The 21,087-nt window shown below is 44.3% G+C and overlaps 1 protein-coding gene across 3 annotated transcripts in view; it reads right to left on the bottom strand.

Moving 5' to 3' along the window:
• The window catches only part of PLXNB3 (plexin B3), a 145,202-nt gene that overhangs the window by 24,768 nt on the left and 99,347 nt on the right, over positions 1 to 21,087 (bottom strand). For all 3 annotated transcript variants that reach the window (XM_089674947.1, XM_089674948.1, XM_089674946.1), the window contains 8 exons: positions 20,556 to 20,678; positions 16,241 to 16,334; positions 11,919 to 12,088; positions 7,822 to 7,967; positions 4,649 to 4,754; positions 2,744 to 2,874; positions 2,480 to 2,656; positions 167 to 335 (listed from right to left, as the gene is read on the bottom strand). In XM_089674947.1, the coding sequence (XP_089531073.1) occupies positions 167 to 335; positions 2,480 to 2,656; positions 2,744 to 2,874; positions 4,649 to 4,754; positions 7,822 to 7,967; positions 11,919 to 12,088; positions 16,241 to 16,334; positions 20,556 to 20,678 (1,116 nt within the window). The remainder of the gene's footprint in view (positions 1 to 166; positions 336 to 2,479; positions 2,657 to 2,743; positions 2,875 to 4,648; positions 4,755 to 7,821; positions 7,968 to 11,918; positions 12,089 to 16,240; positions 16,335 to 20,555; positions 20,679 to 21,087) is intronic.

Raw genomic sequence — 21,087 nt, 5'->3', positions numbered from 1 at the left:
AAGTGTTCATGGTGAGCAGGGAGCAGAGGGCCTGAGCTGGAGGTGGTGGAACTGAGTTCCACCAAGTTCCTGCTGAACAAAAAGCCCTGTGTATGGGTAAGGTGACAGTTTCTTTAAACCTCTTATTTCCTTTAGCTAGGCATTATAGTTTAGAAGAATAGCTTACCTCTTGCACAATACTGTGCCCTAGTTCTCTTCTTCTTCTCCTCCTCTTCCTTCTGCGATTACTTTCTCCATTCTGAAGCTCTTCTGAAGAAGACTTGATCACGGCAGTCATATGTGGAGCCTGCACCACATCCAGATTTGAACCAGTGACAGTAATATGTCTCCCACCACTGTATTTAATAGAAACAATTTAAGAAACACATTAGAGACATACATATGGCCTTCAAGTTTCCAATGGGTTTTTTCTTTGGATACAGTTTATATTCGTACTCTAAATTCTAAGAAACATACTAAGAAATATTTATTTTGCCAGGCCACAAACATTGATCATATGTATATCCTGGAACCACCTAGGGTTGGCGGGATCATTCTGCTCCACCTATGTGAAGATTCAAGCTTTCCTCATAAAGCTGCACAAAGAGCATCATAGGTTTGGTGTCCCTTGTGATTTAAAGAAAACCAATCAGAAATGGGCTTTGTCAGTATAGCACCCTCCTAATTAGTTAGGTTGCTAGGTAAATTTAGTATTTGGGCTGCACTATAGTCAGTGAAGTGGGGTTCAATTGGTCAGGGCTGCTCAGTTTTTTCACAGGCTGCAGCTCTGCTACCTCCCCTTGTGTTCTGGAACTCACTGGAGGTTTCCAGAACATAGTGGGTGAAGGGACAGAGATTGCAGCTTAAATATTTCTGGTGCTTCCACCATTACACCTATAAGCAGTCTGATGCCTGAGTGACAAGGGAGGAGAGTCCAGGGTCCAGTCATCTGGAAGGGACCCCTGTGCTGGGGGCTGAAAGGGGAAGAGGAGAGCCCCAGGAGACCAAACCAAGCTTATGACCCATCAGCCTTCAATCAATCAATCCACAAACAGCCTGTCAGCAGTGGAAGAGAAGTTGGGACTGAGTGAGTATTAAGCAAGGGAGGAGAGACAGTGAATTGCAATACTTCATGGGTCAGGACCAGGTGTAACCCAGTGCACAGCAAGACAGCCAGGGGGCACACCACTTCTCAATTACAGGACTAGAACAGCCAGGTGCAGTGCAATACAGCCAGGTGCTGTGTCACCATTCTACTTTTGCTGGGATTACTACTACTTGTACTACCACTCCCACAGCTGTTCAATACAGCTTAGATCTTATTACAGAACAACCAAAGACCTAGCAAGTCCTCAGCGTTATTTGTTGTTCTCCAGTTTGTACAGTTCGGGGGTATCCCATGCTCCCAACTCCATCCAAGTTCATCATTCCCAAGTAAAACTCCAAAACCCCTAGAGAGTAAGTGGTAGTAAACTCTCTACCTTTATTTTTACCTACAGGTAAACTTACAATAAAGCTTACCTGTGGGTAAAATGAATATCTCCTAAATGTGCACAGTTTAAAAAATATTCCAGCTAGCGGCAGCCGGTGACGTCACCAGCGCATGCGCTCTGAAGGAATGGCGTACGCATGCCATTCCTTCAGAGCTCTGTGCCATGCCCAGCACTCCCAACTCGCATGTGCGGGAGTGATGTAATTGTGGCTCGGCCAGTGAGACAGCCCGGAGCCCACGAACCCAGAAGGAAGGCTGGATGAAGATAGAAGCCCTGTGAGCAGGGACAGTGCACCGCTGGAAGGCTTCATTTTAAGGGAAGTATTTGCTTGCAGGTGTTCTTCGGCCAACAATTTCTTGACAGGCTTTTGACAAAAGTTGACTGAACAATCAACTTTTTGTTGCATGGAATGGTGCCAGCAGGGTCTCACGCTCCTCAAATTTTGACCAAGCCAGGATGAAGCTGTGTATGGCCAGCTTAAGCTCCAAGTTGGAACTAATACAGATGTTGTCTATGAAGATTCTCCATTATCCAGGTGATGGCATAGCTAGTAGTAGTTGGTCACATTCAACTGGACTTGTTCTGTAGTGTTGAAGACATTTCTAGGCTTTTCCAAGCCACAGTTCTGATGAGTGTTAAGAAGATACCCCAGCGTTTATGTTCACCAACTTGATCCAATCAAAATGGAAAGGAAGATGTTATTGTCTAAGAATAGGATGGGAGGTGTGACTGGATCAAGGTACAGGTGCACCCATTCGAACTGAAGAAGTGGCTTGGTCAAGTTACGAAACATCTTCGAAATTACAGACAAGTCCAGTTCAATGTGACCAACCTCTACTGTTAATACAGGTATTCTTCTCCTTGGTCCTGCAGCTGAACAGAGTAACTGATGAGTATCAGGCAAGTAAGTATAAACAGCTGCAAGTAATGGTATTGAGGAGAACCTACTGCTTTGTCCTGCACAGTAAAAAAAAGCAGAAATACATTTTTTTTCTCCACTTATTTACCCACGGAAAGCTCTAGATGGGGAAACAGAGGAGATGGTGGGATTTTCTGTGTAGTTGTACAATGTTCCCTCCAGACTTCTTTTTACCCCACCATAGGACACAAGAACTGGCGCCTCCTCCTGGACAGAACTAGGGCTAGTAATGCAACATATCTGACCATCTGTCACATTCTCTAATCTGTAAGGAAGAGGACAAACCTGCATCACTACAAAGGACTTTAGTCGTGTGATCACATTAACACATAACACAAATTCTGCTACTGACACTTCACATGGCAAGCCTCCCACAGTCACTGTAATCCGATCTCCAGTTGACAGCTTGGTTCCAGAGATGGTTATCTTGGTTCCTCCAGCCATTGGACCTTTCACCGGCGTCAGAGAATAAAACTGGGGGTCCTGTAAAGATCGGAGAAGAAGATTTCACATATTGCACAGAGATCAATAAATGCCCTAGCAGAGCTTGCAATCAAATGTCCCTTGCATACTCAAATTACTCGCTGCACCACAACTAATATGGGAACTGGGTAAGCACTAGGGCTTGGATCACTGACTGGATTCATGCATCTTTCAGTACCCAAAAAAAATATGATTTCACAGAAAGGATTTCCAGATCTGCCTTTACTACAGTCATTGTGGCCTCAGCTGAGAAATGGTGTCATGCCAAGCTAAATGTGTTTCTAAGGAGAATCTAGCAGGAGGGGTATCTTTCTTACTTAACCTCTTCCCCCGCATCAACATGCTAATTACATTTTTCAACAAAACCTTTCAATTTTATTACATACCTTATTTTAGATCTAGTTACATCACTGTGTCTCTGTTCTTCCCTATGCAATGCAGGCAGCTCATGGCTGATGGGAGGGGATAGCAGGCTGCTGTACATAGACTACTGAAAACATCACGGAAGCTTGCCTCAGTACTTTTCTCAAGAGCCCTCAGCCCTTATGCAAGTAGAGTAAATCCCTTGATGGGTGTTAGTCTGGAGGAGTGGATATTCCTGGGTAGGCTGTATTTGCAGGTAGACCACCCTTAGTAACACCCACACTGAAGGGAAGGTCAGAGTTCAGCTTTAATCTGAGCATGCTATGACCAGAGTGATACGTAGGAGCAGAAATCTCAACAATCAGCCAACAGGCTTCCCAAGATACTAAAAGCTGGTAGGTGCGATCAATGTCAGAACTGACATATTTTAGGGTACTCCTCACCTTTTATCATCATATTAGTGTAATGCCCTCCAGGGGAGCTAAAAAGGCTGTTTGTTTTTTTCTTTTTAGGCAGAGTAACAGCCTAGGATGAATCAGTCTGTGAGGAGGCAGGAGTTCACCTCAGGATAGGCTAGGGAGGTTCTGAAAATCAGACCTTCTGCAGCCCTCCCACCTCTCCAGAAACCTGAGCTTTCTGGAGGAGGGACGGAGGAAGGGAAGAGACTCAGATATACATACTTGAGGGACCTTGGTCAATCCCAATGCAGGAGGCTGGACATGATCACCAAGGCAACCCTTAAGTATCTCAGAGCCAGGGAGGAGAGATAGTTAGTATCTGGTGGAAGATGGAGTGTGGAGCTTGGGATGGGGCCCAGGGAATGGGCCTACTTACAGGTGGGTGCTGGAAAAGGTAATCTCCACTGCACCACCATCTTCTAAGAGGGGCATCCAGAGCAGCAGGGAAGGATCCAACCCAGCGGAAGGCCTGAAGGCAGCCACCAACCCAACAAGCTGACAGGAAGGACAGTGCGAGTACTCTTACACCCCCTGGGATGGGGAGAGGGCAGTCAGATGGAAAACTGAATTATCTCATCTGGCAACATCTGGGTCCCCTTGCCCAGGCAATACTCTCAATACAGCGGAGTGAAAAGGAGGGTTCATCTGGAGTCTGAGGAGGTACACTAGAGGGCTTTGAATGCTCCCAGAGGGGAGACTATTTCTTCTTGTCCACATCTATGTACATAGTTGCTCTGAGATGTCCAAGTTTCTACAGTTCCTTGGACATCCCATATACCCATCAATTCCATCCAAGTTCTAAACCCCTAATAAAATCACAAAACCAAGTTCATGGACTGGTTACTGACTCCAGCGCTACATTGGTAAAGTAATGGTAATCATTTTATAAGTTTGAAGCTCAATTTCAGTCTCGATTGTAGCTTTACTATTGTAAAAGCAGTTGGTTGACTCACCTGGTAATAGAAAAGCTGGGTGGATATTCCGGGTTCACGGCCATTTACAGAGACTTTTACATTGCCAGACTCCACACCTGCACTGGCCAATAGACTGCACACAATTCTGAAGAGTGGAAAGGATATCAGTGAAAAGGATATCAGCAAGTTTACGTACTAGCTACATTTTTATTATTGGACTTTTTACTCAATGCATCTGGCACCCCTGCACATGATCAAGTTAATAAAATCCTGATGAAGGGGGACCCCCATTCAAGCCCCCAATACCAGTAGGCCTGTCCTTTTGGCTTATATATAAAATAAAAAGCTTATTGGCCTCTATACAAACTATTGAAGCCCTAATGAAGAAGGGGCCTTAAGAAGCCCCTAACACCCACTGGCTTGTCCTCTTGGCTTATATAAATAATAAAAAAAACTTATTGGCCTCTATACAAGTTAATGAAGCCCTTATGAAGGGGAACACCTTGAAGCCTCAACACTTGTTGGATTGTCCTCTAGGCTCATATGAAAAATAATAAAGTTATTGACTTCTATAAATGGTATTAAAGCCCTGATGAAGGGGTATCCTTTCAGGCCCTGATACTTGTTGGCTGGTCCTTTTGGGGCAGCACAGTGGCTAGGTGGTTAGCTATTCCACCTGGCAACACTAGGGTCGTCAGTACGAATCTCAACCACGGCACTGCCTGTCTGGAATTTGCATGTTCTCCCTGTGCCTGCGTGGGTTTCCTCTGGGTAGTCCAGTTTCCTCCCACACTTCAGAGACATGCTGGTAGGTTAACTGTCTCCTGTCTAAATTGGCCCTAGTATGTGTATGTATGAATGTGAGTTAGGGACCTTTGATTGTACACCCCTTGAGGGCAGGGACTGATGTGAATGTACAATATATATGTAAAGTGCTGCATAAACTGACAGCACTCTGTAAGTACTTTTAATAAATAAATATGAAAAAAAACATATATTATTGGCCCCTATACAAGTTAATGAAGCCCTGATGACAGGGGACTCCTTGCAGTTCTCAATACCCGTTGGTTTGTCCTCTAGGTTTATAAAAAATATAACAAACGTATTGACCTCTATAAAAGTCATTGAAGCCCTGATGAAGGAGGACCCTTTTAAGACCCTGATAGTCATTGGTTGTCCTCTTGGCTTATATGAAAATATGAAAAAAAAACAAACAAACAAAAAAACATATTGGCCACTATACAAGTTATTAAAGACCTATTGAAGGGGAACAGCTTGAAGACCCTGATACTCGTTGGCTTGTCCTTATGGCTCATATGAAAAATAATAAGCTGATGAAGCGGGACACCTTGAAGCCCCTGATAATTGTAGGCTGATCTTCTTGGCTTACACAAATTAATCGTACAATACAATTTACTGAAGCCCTGATTAGGGTGGGAACCTTGTAAAGCCACTGATACTTGCTGGATTTTCCTCTTGGTTTATATGAAAAATAAGGAACTGCCTGCAGAGCTCAGAGATAGGAACAGATCTAGGGAAGGCTACAAAAAAATTCTGCTGCACTGAAGGTTTCCAAGGGCACAGTGGCCTCCATAATTCTCAAGAGGAAGATGTTTAGCACAACCAGGACTCTTCCAAGAGCTGGTCGACCGGCCAAACTGAGCAAAGGCCTTTGTAAAAGAGGTGACCAAGAACCTGATGGTCACTCTCACTACGCTCCAGAGATCCTGCGTGGAGATGGGACAAGGTTTCAGGAATACAACTATCACTGCAGCTCTCCACCGATCTGGGCTTTATGGCAGAGTGGCTAGATGGAAGCCTCTCCTGAGTGCAAAACACATGAAAGCCCATGAAAGCACATGCAAAAAAGCACCTGATGGGCTCTCAGACGGTGAGGAACAAGATTCTCGTCTGATGAAACCTAAGTTGAACTGTTTGGCTTTAATTCTAAATGTTACGTCTGGAGGAAACCAGGCACCGCTCACACCATCCCAACCGTGAAGCATGGTGGTGACAGCATTATGCTGTGGGAGTTTTTTTCAGCAGCAGGGACTGGGAGACTGGTCATGGTTGAGGGAAAGCTGAATTGAGCAAAAGCACAGAGATATCCTCAATGAAAACCTGTTCCACAGCGCTTGGGACTTCAGACTGGGACGAAGGTTCACCTTCCAATATGACAACCATCCTAAGAACACAGCCAAGACGACACAGGAGTGGCTTAGGGACAATTCTGTAAATGTCCTAGAGTGGCCCAGCCAGTGCCCTGATTTGAACCCTATTGAACATCTCCAGAGAGACCTGAAAATGGCTGTCCACCAGTCATCCTTGTCCAATCTGACTGAGCTTGAGAGGATTTGCAAAGAAGAATGACAGAAAATTCCCTAATCCAGGTCTGCAAAGCTTGTCGTGTCATACCCAAAAAGCCTCGAGGCTGTAATTGCTGCCAAATGTGCTTCAGCAAAGTATATTTCAGATTTTCTTTTTAATAAATTCACAGACATTTATAAAATTCTATTTTCACTTTGTCATTATAGGATACTGAGTGTAAAAAATAAAATGACCTGTAGTGGTGGGGTCACTTTAATGTCTTGTTAACTGTGAAATGCACACATGCAGGGGCACGAAAGGTGGGCATTAACACCTGCCTGTTGCACATAGGGTGGCAAGAAGTTACGTGCTGAGACCGCACTCACAGCATGTTACCAGCCCATTGACCAAGCTGTCACCGACAGGATTCTGATCAGGCAAATCACAGTGGTCACATGATACAGAAGCCACGCCACCTCCCGGGCATAACAGCCCACTTATAGGGCAGACAGGAGGCTGCAGTACAGTGTAAAACATGTATGAAGCTTTATTTAGAATAGTGCATTACCACTACCTCCCAGCAGAGGGCACTAGTGTACTACAGGGTGAAGACGCATGGCAATGATCCAAGGCAGTAAATCCATTACAAGTAAAATGCCATCCGGCAGCATGCAGAGCCATAAACACATCTATTTCAGGAAGCGTTCTGTTTGATAAAAGCCAGCTACTGGAACTTTTATAATGGACCAGGCACTGAAATTAAACACCCCAAAGGCCTGACAACAGTGTGTAAGCAGCTGCTGGTGAATAAGACATCGCATTTAAAGGGAGCCATACAAAATCATCAAAACCTCTTACCTATGCAGTGTAATAATAAAGGAACACTGTACAGACTGTATACCTACCTGTTAGAGACGACATACAACTCAGGCAAAACCGTGCACGGCTGGTCACAAACAGTCACTGATATGTCCTCTGCTTTCTGGCCCATGTTCCGGCCATTAATCGTTATGATTGCTCCTCCATCAATAATCCCAGTGGATGGGAAAAACTAAAAGAGAAGCAATTAAAACATGATCACGAAGTGTAACACCCCCCCCCCCCCCCCACCCACTGTCTATACAGTTTCTAAAGCGAGCAAAATCCTTTCTTGTATTAAAAGAAGTATAGACTCCGGAGAGAGAGATATCATATTACCCCGGTACAAATCATTAGTAAGACCTCATCTGGAATATGCAGTTCAGTTTTGGGCACCAATTCACAAAAAGAACATTGGGGAACTGGAGAAAGTGCAGAGAAGGGCAACTAAACTGATAAGAGGCATGGAGGAGCTCAGCTATGAGGAAAGATTAGAGGAACTGAATTTATTCTCTCTTGAGAAGAGATTAAGGGGGGATATGATCTCCATGTATAATACATAAGGGGGATATGATCTCCATGTATAATACATAAGGGGGGGATATGATCTCCATGTATAATACGTAAGGGGGGTATGATCTCCATGTATAATACGTAAGGGGGATATGATCTCCATGTATAATACGTAAGGGGGATATGATCTCCATGTATAATACATAAGGGGGATATGATCTCCATGTATAATACATAAGGGGGATATGATCTCCATGTATAATACATAAGGGGGATATGATCTCCATGTATAATACATAAGGGGGGATATGATCTCCATGTATAATACATAAGGGGGGATATGGTCACCATGTATAATACATAAGGGGGGATATGATCACCATGTATAATACATAAGGGGGATATGATCTCCATGTATAATACATAAGGGGGGATATAATCTCCATGTATAATACATAAGGGGGGATATGATCTCCATTTATGATACACAAGGAGGATATGATCTCCATGTATAATACATAAGGGGGGATATGATCTGCATGTATAATACATAAGGAGGATATCATCAACATGTATAAATACATAAGGGTGGGTATGATCTCCATGTATAATACATAAGGGGGGATATGATCTCCATGTATAATACATAAGGGGGTTATGATCTCCATGTATAATACATAAGGGGGGATATGATCACCATGTATAATACATAAGGGGGATATGATCTCCATGTATAATACATAAGGGGGGATATGATCTCCATGTATAATACATAAGGGGGGATATGATCTCCATGTATAATACATAAGGGGGGATATGATCTCCATGTATAATACATAAGGGGGGATATGATCACCATGTTTAATACATAAGGGGGATATGATCTCCATGTATAATACATAAGGGGGGTATGATCTCCCATGTATAATACATAAGGGGGATATGATCTCCATGTATAATACATAAGGGGGATATGATCTCCATGTATAATACATAAGGGGGATATGATCTCCATGTATAATACATAAGGGGGGATATGAGCTCCATGTATAATACATAAGGGGGATATGATCTCCCATGTATAATACATAAGGGGGATATGATCTCCCATGTATAATACATAAGGGGGATATGATCTCCATGTATAATACATAAGGGGGATATGATCTCCATGTATAATACATAAGGGGGATATGATCTCCATGTATAATACATAAGGGGGGATATGATCTCCATGTATAATACATAAGGGGGGATATGATCTCCATGTATAATACATAAGGGGGGATATGATCTCCATGTATAATACATAAGGGGGGATATGATCTCCATGTATAATACATAAGGGGGGATATGATCACCATGTATAATACATAAGGGGGGATATGATCTCCATGTATAATACATAAGGGGGGATATGATCTCCATGTATAATACATAAGGGGGGATATGATCACCATGTTTAATACATAAGGGGGATATGATCTCCATGTATAATACATAAGGGGGGATATGATCTCCATGTATAATACATAAGGGGGGATATGATCTCCATGTATAATACATAAGGGGGGATATGATCTCCATGTATAATACATAAGGGGGGATATGATCTCCATGTATAATACATAAGGGGGGATATGATCTCCATGTATAATACATAAGGGGGGGGATATGATCAACATGTATAATACATAAGGGGGGATATGATCAACATGTATAATACATAAGGGGGGATATGATCTCCATGTATAATACATAAGGGGGATATGATCTCCATGTATAATACATAAGGGGGGATATGATCTCCATGTATAATACATAAGGGGGATATGATCTCCATGTATAATACATAAGAAGGGATATGATCTCCATCTATAATACATAAGGGGGGATATGATCTCCATGTATAATACATAAGGGGGGATATGATCTCCATGTATAAATACATCAGTGGTCCATATAGTGAACTCGGTGTAGAGTTATTCACCCTGAGGTCATCACAGAGGACAAGGGGGCACTCTTTACGTCTGGAGGAAAAGGAATTTAATCTCCAAACATGGAAAGGGTACTTCACAGTAAGAGCTGTGAAAATGTGGAACAGACTCTCTCAAGAGCTGGTTCTGGCCAGCTCCGTGGATTGCTTCAAAAAAGTCCTGGATTGTTTCTTAGATACACAGAATATAACTGGATACTAACATTTATAGGCAAAGTTGATCCAGGGGATATCCGATTGCCTTGGAGGGTTGAGAAACTGGTAAGACAGCCAGGTCGCTAGCATTTTCAGAAGTAGAGGTCTGTAATGGCATCCTGCTTTCTGTCATATAAACAGCATGGATGGACAAATATCCCATATTGGCTATTGTATACTGACAGACAGAACACTCAGCTGTCAGAATACCCAAACTGTAACTACATCTGATTGGATGAAGCCTCTGTTCGGCTGACAATTTTCTGGCTTCTTCAATTTGCAGACTGAGGGATGTCACCACCCAAGGCTTGCATTGGTTTCTCAGGAACTGGATGAAATTTGTTCCATGTATGGCGTGCTTAAAAGTTTATCTTCTTTAGAAAGCAGCCACAGCCTGCAGTAGAAAGCCCGCCTCTGCCAGCATGCTGCAGAAAAGGTCCCATCTATGTGTGGAAATGGTGATCTCTCTCAGGGCCGGGACAAGGGGTGGGCTGGATGGACAGCTGCCTGGGGCACCGTGGTATCATGTGAGGTGGGGGGGGGGCACCACATGGAGAGTCCCTACCTACAAGCTGACAGGAGTAGTGATGGCAGCTTTACTTCTCCTGTCAGCGTAGCTCTAGAAGACAAGTCAGATCAGGAGAGGGGGGTCGGGACAAGGGGTGGGCTGGAGGAGCGGTTCCCTTGGGCACCATGGTATCATGTGAGGTGCGGGGGCACCACATGGAGAGTTCCTACCTACAAACTGACAGGAGTAGTGATGGCAGTTTCACTACTCCTGTCAGTGTAGCTGTGGAGAGGAAGGTCTGGATAAGGAGTGGGCTGGACGGGCAACTGCCCTGGGCGGCATGGTATCATGTGAGGTGGGAGGGCACTACATGGAGAGTTCCTACCTAAAAGATGACAGGAGTAGTGACAGCAGTTTTACTACTCCTGTCAGCGTAGCTCTGGAGGAGACAAGCCAGATCTGGAGAGAAGGGTTGGGACAAGGGGTGGGCTGGAGGAGCAGCTGCCTTGGGAACCGTAGTATCATGTGAGGTGGGGGGGGGCTCCACATGGGGAGTTCCTACCTACAAGCTGACAGTAGTAGTGACAGCAGTTTTACTACTCCTGTCAGCGTAGCACTGGAGGAGACAAGCCAGATCTGGAGAGGAGGGTTGGGACAAGGGTGGGCTGGAGGGGAGGCCAATTCAGAGCTATAGCTGTACAATCAGCAAAGTTCCCTGTTGATTGGAGAGCTCTAATGCTGACATAGTAGATTATGTGTTGAATATCTGCAGAGAGACCACAGCTTTCATAAAAATATCAAGGCTTCTTCTCTGGCTGGCAAGGGTTGGACTTTTCTACTGCAGGCTGTGACTGCTTTCTAATGAAATTAGACTGGGACAGGGTCTCTTTAGCCATACACTCATAAATCCATCATCGCCTGCCAATACTTACTGAGTAGATATGCGGCGTGGGACAAACATTGATGGTGGACTGGTCACACTGTTCCTTATGTACACATGAGGCTTCCTCTTCCTGACCACACCACAGGCACATGTACTCGGGGTCCAAGGCCTGGCAACGACTGCAGTCTGATTGTCCAACGGAGCAGCTATACAACGTCACTGATGGTGACAATGGGAGTGACACAAAAGGAAGAGCACAAAAGACCAAAAGTGAGATCAGTTTGTTTCAGAATATATCGCCAACAACCTCAATTATTTAAAAAAAAAACCTGAAGTGTAGAATTAAAAAAAAGGCATCTGTTGGGTCTCTGTTACCTTAAAGAGGAAATACTTTGTCCCGTCTTCCTATGCGCTAAGAGTAGCTGTGAGGTCAGGCAGGACAACCCTGCTCCCTCCACTGCCATCCAAAAACGCAGCCAGCAAGGAGATGGCTACTTTGACAGATGTAACTTTTCTTCATCTCTAAGCACAAGCATCCCATAAGGAATGCAAGGGAAGGGGAAACTGTCAGATAATATGTTCCAGGAAAGCAGGTAAGCACTGAGAGAAAAGTGTTGTTTGTCAATACAACCATCTCCTTGACAGTTGTGTTGTCGGATGGCTGGGGAGGGAAGAGATGTGCCTGTCCAACCTCATAGCTAGTCTTAGCACATGAAGATGGGAAAAAATGCTACATGTGCTTTGACAATTAGGGCCATGATGTGAAGCGAACGATCATAGGAAATAATTTATTTCCTATGATAATCAGCTCCGTCTAGTGGCCATAATGCAGTATTTTCCTGATTCATTTCAATCTGTATGAAGAAATAACATTCGACCTGCAGAGAAAATAGCCCAACATCATTCATTTTTACCCCATTTGTACAGAGCCTTTTCACAGGAAGGATAGCTCTGCATTCTTTTTTTTATCTTTAACTGCACCCCTTAAATGACAACTTTCTCAACCCTCTACTATAGCTTTATTTAAAAATGCATGTAATGTTTTAATGCGTAACTGAATTGAAGGGTTTTAAAGGCAAAGAGTTTGCAGATTGCCGCAGTCAGTGGCAGCCAGCTCCGTCTGAGCCACACATCTCCGACGCGTTTCACCCCGCCCATGGGGCTTAGTCATTGGGGTGATTTTTTTTTTTTTTTTTAACTATCTGAAGGATTATTTCAAGCCATAACCAACTAACTGATTTTTAATCTTTATTAAAAGAAACTGACTGTTGAAAAGCTGCTTTTTAACTACTACTATAACCAAGCATACAGTGGGGGAGATTTACAAAAACTGGAACACACTGAATCTGGTGCAGCTGTGCATGGTAATCAATCAGCTTGTAACTTCAGCTTGTTTAATTAAGCATTGGCAATAATGCAGGCCATAGAGTGTGTGGAAAATCGGCAGATTTTTCGGCCGAAAATAAAATCGGCCGATTTTCGGATCGTTAGTGGGTTAATAGGTCAGCCGTTTTTCGGTATTTTGGCAGATTTTTTTTATCGGTAAAGTTTGAAAACAATCGGCCGATTTTCGCGGCAATGATGGGCAAATCGGCCGATCTTTTTACCGATAAAAAAATCTGCGCATGAGCAGTGACCTGCAAGAGGAAGACAAAAAGAAGAGGAAGAAGAGGATGAAGAAGAGGATGAAGAAGAAGAAGAAGAGGATGAAGAAGAAGAAGAAGAGGATGAAGAAGAAGAAGAAGAGGATGAAGAAGAAGAAGAAGAGGATGAAGAAGAGGATGATGAAGAAGAAGAAGAGGATGATGAAGAAGAAGAAGAGGATGATGAAGAAGAAGAAGAGGATGATGAAGAAGAAGAAGAGGATGATGAAGAAGAAGAAGAGGATGATGAAGAAGAAGAAGAGGATGATGAAGAAGAAGAGGATGATGAAGAAGAAGAGGATGATGAAGAAGAAGAGGATGATGAAGAAGAAGAGGATGATGAAGAAGAAGAGGATGAAGAAGAAGAAGGATGATGAAGAAGAAGAAGGATGATGAAGAAGAAGAGGATGATGAAGAAGAAGAGGATGAAGAAGAAGAAGAGGAAGTAGAAGAGAAAGAAGAAGAGGATGAAGAAGGAGAAGAAGAAGAGGAAGAAGAAGAAGAAGAAGAAGAAGAGGAAGAAGAAGAAGAAGAGGATGAAGAAGAAGAAGAGGATGATGAAGAAGAAGAAGAGGAGGATGATGAAGAAGAAGAAGAGGATGATGAAGAAGAAGAAGAGGATGATGAAGAAGAAGAAGAGGATGATGAAGAAGAAGAAGAAGAAGAGGATGATGAAGAAGAAGAGGATGATGAAGAAGAAGAGGATGAAGAAGAAGAAGGATGATGAAGAAGAAGAAGGATGATGAAGAAGAAGAGGATGATGAAGAAGAAGAGGATGAAGAAGAAGAAGAGGAAGTAGAAGAGAAAGAAGAAGAGGATGAAGAAGGAGAAGAAGAAGAGGAAGAAGAAGAAGAAGAAGAAGAAGAGGAAGAAGAAGAAGAAGAGGAAGAGGAAGAAGAAGAGGAAGAGGAAGAGGAAGAAGAAGAGGAAGAAGATGAGGAAGAAGTAGAAGATGAGGAAGAAGAAGAAGATGAGGAAGAAGAAGAAGATGAGGAAGAAGAAGAAGATGAGGAAGAAGATGAAGAAGAGCATGAGGAAGAAGATGAGGAAGAAGATGAGGAAGAAGAAGAAGATGAGGAAGAAGAAGAAGATGAGGAAGAAGAAGAAGATGAGGAAGAAGATGAAGAAGAGCATGAAGAAGAAGGAGGATGAAGAAGAAGAATTCCAGTCCGGCAAAAAGTGTCCCTGCAGAGAGCTCCGCTATTTCTTTGACAGTTCTTTGACATTTATAGCGGCTGCAACATTGTATCTATTTGTTTCCGAATAAAAACATCTGTATCTGAAATAGATACAAATAGATACAATGTTGCAGCCGCTATAAATGTCAAAGAACTGTCAAAGAAATAGCGGAGCTCTCTGCAGAGACACTTTTTGCCGGCTGTAGACGGGATGAAAATCGGCCGTTTTTTTTTTTCCGTTCCTGGTAATGTCGGCCGATTGAACAACCGATTTTTCGTTTTTTAAAGAAAAATCGGCCGGTTTTCTCCCCATCTATGGCCTGCATAAGTTGTCGGTCATACTGGTGTGATTGCGAATTGAAATCGCAAGGAATGAATATCAGTGTCTTAACATGTGCAATTTGCTGCAGCATGATTTCTAAAGCAGTTCTTGCTTTACTTTTTCTGCAGTTTTGTTGCAATTTCACATATATAGAATATAATAGAAATCGCACTGCAAATTGCAAGAAATCATTGAAGATCTTCACAAGTAGCAATAAAGTCTTCAGAAATTGAACCTGAAATTGAACCTGAAATTGCGCACAATCGCAGCGGTGTGAACGGTGACTAAAACCTGAAAGCCGATTGATTACTATGCACAGATGCTCCAGATTCTGTGTGCACCAGTTTTAGTAAATCTCCCCTACTATGTCTATAAATATAGCGCTACCTAGTGGTCAAATGTAGGATTTCAGAGGTACCTTGTTCACAGTTGTAAAATCATTCTTTGCCTTTGGCTCGCACCTATTCAGCATGGCTCCATGGACTCGTTCACACAGGCAATCAGGGGGCGGTTAAAGCAGGCGGTTGGATCGCATTGGACAGCCAACCAAAAGAAGGGCATGCGGGGAGCACAGTGAGTGAGTGGCGGGCACTTCCACCTAGCAGCACTAGGATCGTTGGTTCGAATTCCAAACATGGCACCACCTGCCTGGAGTTTGCATGTACTCCCTGTGCCTGTGTGGAATTCTTCCCACACTGCAAAGACATGCTGGTAGGTGAATTGGCTCCTGTCTAAATTGGCCCTAGTATGTGTATGTATGAATGCATTTTAGGGACCTTAGATTGTACACCCCTTGAGGGTTAGGGACTGATGTGAATGCAAAATATATATGTAAAGTGCTGCGTAAACTAACAGCGCTATACAAGTACCTGCAATAAATAAAATAAAATAAATGCAACCGCTCAGAGCTGTACATATGCGGTGCGTAGGCTGTGATAATTTGCTGTAAAAACCAAAACGCAAATTGTACTCAGCCTGCATTATCGCCACCCAACGCAATCTTTATAACTGCTTGCGCCCCACTACAACTACGTGCAATGCGTGTGGTGGGTCAGCATCTTGAGGGTTAAAACAGGCCGTGAGGAGGTGATATGTCTCTCTCTGAAAAGCAATTTCCTGCAGATTGGTTTTCAGTGGGACGGCAATGATAGATGCCCGTGCGAATGAGCCCAAAAATGTTAATTATTATAAAAAGTAACAGAAGGACATAGACAGACTGAGGAGTTACCCTTTATATCATCCTTATTGTCTACTCGGTATACATCCCCCTTCTTCACATACACAGTAACTGGATGCTCAAACGTATTCAGAGGGTATTCGTACTGGAAGAGAAATAAAGAATCTGAAATCAAGTACTGACCATAGACACAAAAGGTTGTAGAATGTACTGATTACTAATCTCGGGGTTATAAGGATGAGCCAAAAGGACAAATTAGTTGTGATCCTTAAAGTAACACAAGACCATCACTCTCTCAGAACACCCGCCTGTGGACATTATGGACCCATGGGGGGGTCAGGAGGGAACACCACGGGGGGGCTATCACCAGCATTGCTATACATTACCATGCATTGGCAGTCCAGGCTTGATGAACTGGATAACAAAATGTTGCTAAACCCAGGACTCTGCATTCACTCTAGCTGGTCTCTCCCGACCCTGCATTCACTCTAGCTGGTCTCCCCGGACCCTGCATTCACTCTAGCTGGTCTCCCCGGACCCTGCATTCACTCTAGCTGGTCTCCCCGGACCCTGCATTCACTCTAGCTGGTCTCTCCCGACCCTGCATTCACTCTAGCTGGTCTCTCCCGACCCTGCATTCACTCTAGCTGGCCTCCCCGGACCCTGCATTCACTCTAGCTGGTCTCCCCGGACCCTGCATTCACTCTAGCTGGTCTCCCCGGACCCTGCATTCACTCTAGCTGGTCTCCCCGGACCCTGCATTCACTCTAGCTGGTCTCCCCGGACCCTGCATTCACTCTAGCTGGTCTCTCCCGACCCTGCATTCACTCTAGCTGGTCTCTCCCGACCCTGCATTCACTCTAGCTGGCCTCCCCGGACCCTGCATTCACTCTAGCTGGTCTCCCCGGACCCTGCATTCACTCTAGCTGGTCTCCCCGGACCCTGCATTCACTCTAGCTGGTCTCCCCGGACCCTGCATTCACTCTAGCTGGTCTCCCCGGACCCTGCATTCACTCTAGCTGGTCTCCCCGGACCCTGCATTCACTCTAGCTGGTCTCCCCGGACCCTGCATTCACTCTAGCTGGCCTCCCCGAACCCTGCATTCACTCTAGCTGGCCTCCCCGGACCCTGCATTCACTCTAGCTGGTCTCCCCGGACCCTGCATTCACTCTAGCTGGTCTCCCCGGACCCTGCATTCACTCTAGCTGGTCTCCCCGGACCCTGCATTCACTCTAGCTGGTCTCCCCGGACCCTGCATTCACTCTAGCTGGTCTCCCCGGACCCTGCATTCACTCTAGCTGGTCTCTCCCGACCCTGCATTCACTCTAGCTGGTCTCTCCCGACCCTGCATTCACTCTAGCTGGTCTTCCCGGACCCTGCATTCATTCAAGCTGGTCTCTCCCCGGACCCTGCATTCACTCTAGCTGGTCTCCCCGGACCCTGCATTCACTCTAGCTGGTCTCCCCGGACCCTGCATTCACTCTAGCTGGTCTCCCCGGACCCTGCATTCACTCTAGCTGGTCTCCCCGGACCCTGCATTCACTCTAGCTGGTCTCCCCGGACCCTGCATTCACTCTAGCTGGTCTCTCCCGACCCTGCATTCACTCTAGCTGGTCTCTCCCGACCCTGCATTCACTCTAGCTGGTCTCTCCAGACCCTGCATTCACTCTAGCTGGTCTCCCTGGACCCTGCATTCATTCTAGCTGGTCTCTCCCCGGACCCTGCATTCATTCTAGCTGGTCTCCCCGGACCCTGCATTCACTCTAGCTGGTCTCTCCTGACCCTGCATTCACTCTAGCTGGTCTCTCCCCGGACCCTGCATTCACTCTAGCTGGTCTCTCCCCGGACCCTGCATTCACTCTAGCTGGTCTCCCCGGACCATGCATCCACTCTAGCTGGTCCCCCACAGTACACAGAACATGGAAATGCAATTATTTTAGTAAATATAAACTGATAAATACCTGCTCCCATCAGTAGTATATAGCAGTCCTGTGACTTTTATCAGTGTCCAGCAGAGCACTGGTTAAAGCTTGTAGGAAGAGTTTTCTTTCTGCTCTAGGAGGATGCAGAACCCCTGACCCTCTGTTTGGACAGTGCTGAGTGGCCCTGTGCTGATCATATGCACTTTCCCAAGAGAAAAAAAAAACAACTCTCTAGCAATACACACCACATTGAGCATGTAGAGCTTGCCCCCAAGGCTCTGTTCTACCAGCAGATGGATTGGGGACAGTAGAAGGGGAGGATCAGAGAAGACAGGATCAAACAACCTTTTTACACAATGCAGAAGATTAACCCCTTAGGTTCCACAGGGAGTATAACAAGCATGATTTACTGCATATACAGACTGATGTTACTATTGTGGGTTTAGTAACACTTTAATGCGATGTGACCAACACACTGCAATGGAACAGCATAGTGTGGAGGGGGCCTTTATAGTTCGATCTGCACTGCTGGCCTTATGAGGTGCGGACTATAAGGAGGGGCAAAATGGCGGCAGCATGTGCTTTCTATATATTTTATGAAACTTCAATCTTATTAAATCTGAGCTGCTTTATTACACACGTAAGAGCTTAGCAAATATGTTCTAAAACAGTTCAGAGTTTAATAAGTTGGACACTTTTTTTTTTATAAAACATGATATTTTATTAAGACTTTTTATAACATAAATTACAGTCCATCGTCAAGAACACTTCGTAAGCTAATGGTAACATTGGACAATTTTATTGTTAAAGGAATTGTCATGTAATGTCAGGAACACACGTAGAACTGTCTTGAAGTGGCTCTTCACCCTTTCGGAACTCTTCCCTCCTCTTCCCCCCCATCCTTAAATAGTCCTGTCTTTTTTTTTTTTTTTTACAATGTGTTAAGGTTAGACCCCTAGTGTACTTCATTCGCCCAGAATGACATGGACTGCGCGCCCTTTGCCTCCTGGATTTGTGACGTGCATATCCCTGGAGGGAATGACCATTTAATCCTAGATTGTAAGCTCCAAGGAGCAGGGCCCTCGAACCCCTCGTGTATTATATTGTATTGTTACTGTACTGTCTCATGTATTGTCTCCTATTATAATGTACAGCGCTGAGCGAACTGTTGGCGCTATATAAATAATAATTTATTTATACTGTTGGCGCTGTATAATAATAATAATCCATAGGAGGGGGGCAGGCCAAGCAGCATGTCATAAGTAGGGTGGCTGGCTGAACTGGGGAAAACCTAGTGCCTACCAATGACATGACGCCTCAACATGGCAGCACGGGACCAAGCAAAGGGACAACGCTGAAGCTACTGGGTGGGTATCTGGTTTGTGCAGAAGACCCCCGGTAAGCAGGGGTTTAAAAAAAAAATAAATTTATATGCTGCAGGCACTGTATGGCTTATTTTTTTTTTTTTTTTTTAACCACCTGGCTCCTTTGATTTCTTGGTCGAAGTTTGCGGAGCAGGACCACCCATGGCTTGAATTTTGGCCAATTCATTGGGAACTGGTCGAAATTCAATCCATGAATGACCGTCATTAGGCAAGCCTCCCTCTTGTACTCAGTACTCCAGCTAGGTTATATGGGAAAATACAAACTATTACTGATACTGTATGTATATCTCACCTTTACACTTGGGCATGGAAGGACTAGGAACTCTGGCTCCGGAGGCAAGCCCAACCAACCAACCATTTCATGGTAAGGAGAGTTCACTGTGTGCTAAAGAGAGAGTACCAAAGTGTGCTGGGGTGATTGGTGGCCAAGGTGAAAGGTAGGTGTTGCTTTAGAGAATGTAAGTTATTATAACACACTTTTTTTATATATATATGTATATGCTAAATAAGTGGGATTATAAAGGACATAGCAAGACTCAGGTGAAAAAAGTATGGCATTAATAACGGGAGACTGCGTAGAGCAGCCATTCTCTAACAGAATTCTATGGCATTCAGCAGCTGCAAGAGTTTTCTTGAGCCATGGAGGACGGATCTCCCATCTGATGGTGCCTGCATGGTTCTAGGTCTAATGCCACTTGCCCTAGCTGTCTGTAAGGGTGGTATTCTTAGAGGAGACATTCTTCCTATTGACTATAAATGTAAGGGCCATATTGCTTATTGACCTCCAGTGAATTTATTTTAGCAGGGTTTCCCAGAGACCTAAAATTATTTTAAGGGTTCCTCTTGGGTAAAGAAGTTAAAAAGAGGCTGGTGTAGAGCATTTGTGAGTGGATGGGCAAAAATAACACACAAGCAGCTTTTCCATGACATAAACGGGGGAATTTCTGTCATCACAGGTATGTTTCGGGGCCCACAACCAAGAAGCATGATAAACCCCTTATAGAATGACTATGTACAATGGTCTTTGAATCTTCTCCTCTAGCACAGATGTCTACGAACCTTGTAGGTCTCACAATGCACTGAATACAGGTCCTCTTCTCCAGACATTTTCTCCACCTGTGCTCGCAGAGTGATGGGGGAACCCTCCACCTCTATGATACAGCTGTACTCCAGAACCCCGCCCTAGAATGTCATAGAAATACTAGTTACAGGGTGCAGAAATCATTGCTCCATTACAGTGAACTAGGCTAAGCAGTACAGGCTGTATTTGTAATAATCTGAATCTCCGCTCTAAAATGGCAATAAAATTCCAGCCTTACCTTTCAGAGAAGACAGTGGAAAGAACATTGTACAAAATGCAGTAATACAAAACCAAACAGAAAAATAAAAGATTTTAAAATGCAATCTGATTAAACAGTAAGTGCATGCACAGAATTTCAGAATTTATTAGAAGCTGGAGAAATGGCTAGCCTTATGGTACCTCACAGATTCTGGTGCTAAGAGCCATGTCGCGTTCATAAGACAGATGTGGCTTTTTATATAGGGTTGCCCCTGGCCATGCAGCAGCATGCAAGAATGTGCATATCTGCAA

This window comes from Staurois parvus, unplaced genomic scaffold (genome assembly GCF_062004578.1).
Source record: "Staurois parvus isolate SC_StPar_1 unplaced genomic scaffold, SC_StPar_1.0 ptg000154l, whole genome shotgun sequence".
Lineage (NCBI taxonomy): Eukaryota > Metazoa > Chordata > Amphibia > Anura > Ranidae > Staurois > Staurois parvus.
Note: the sequence above shows the minus strand (reverse complement) of the source record. Positions and strands in the feature narration are given on the sequence as shown.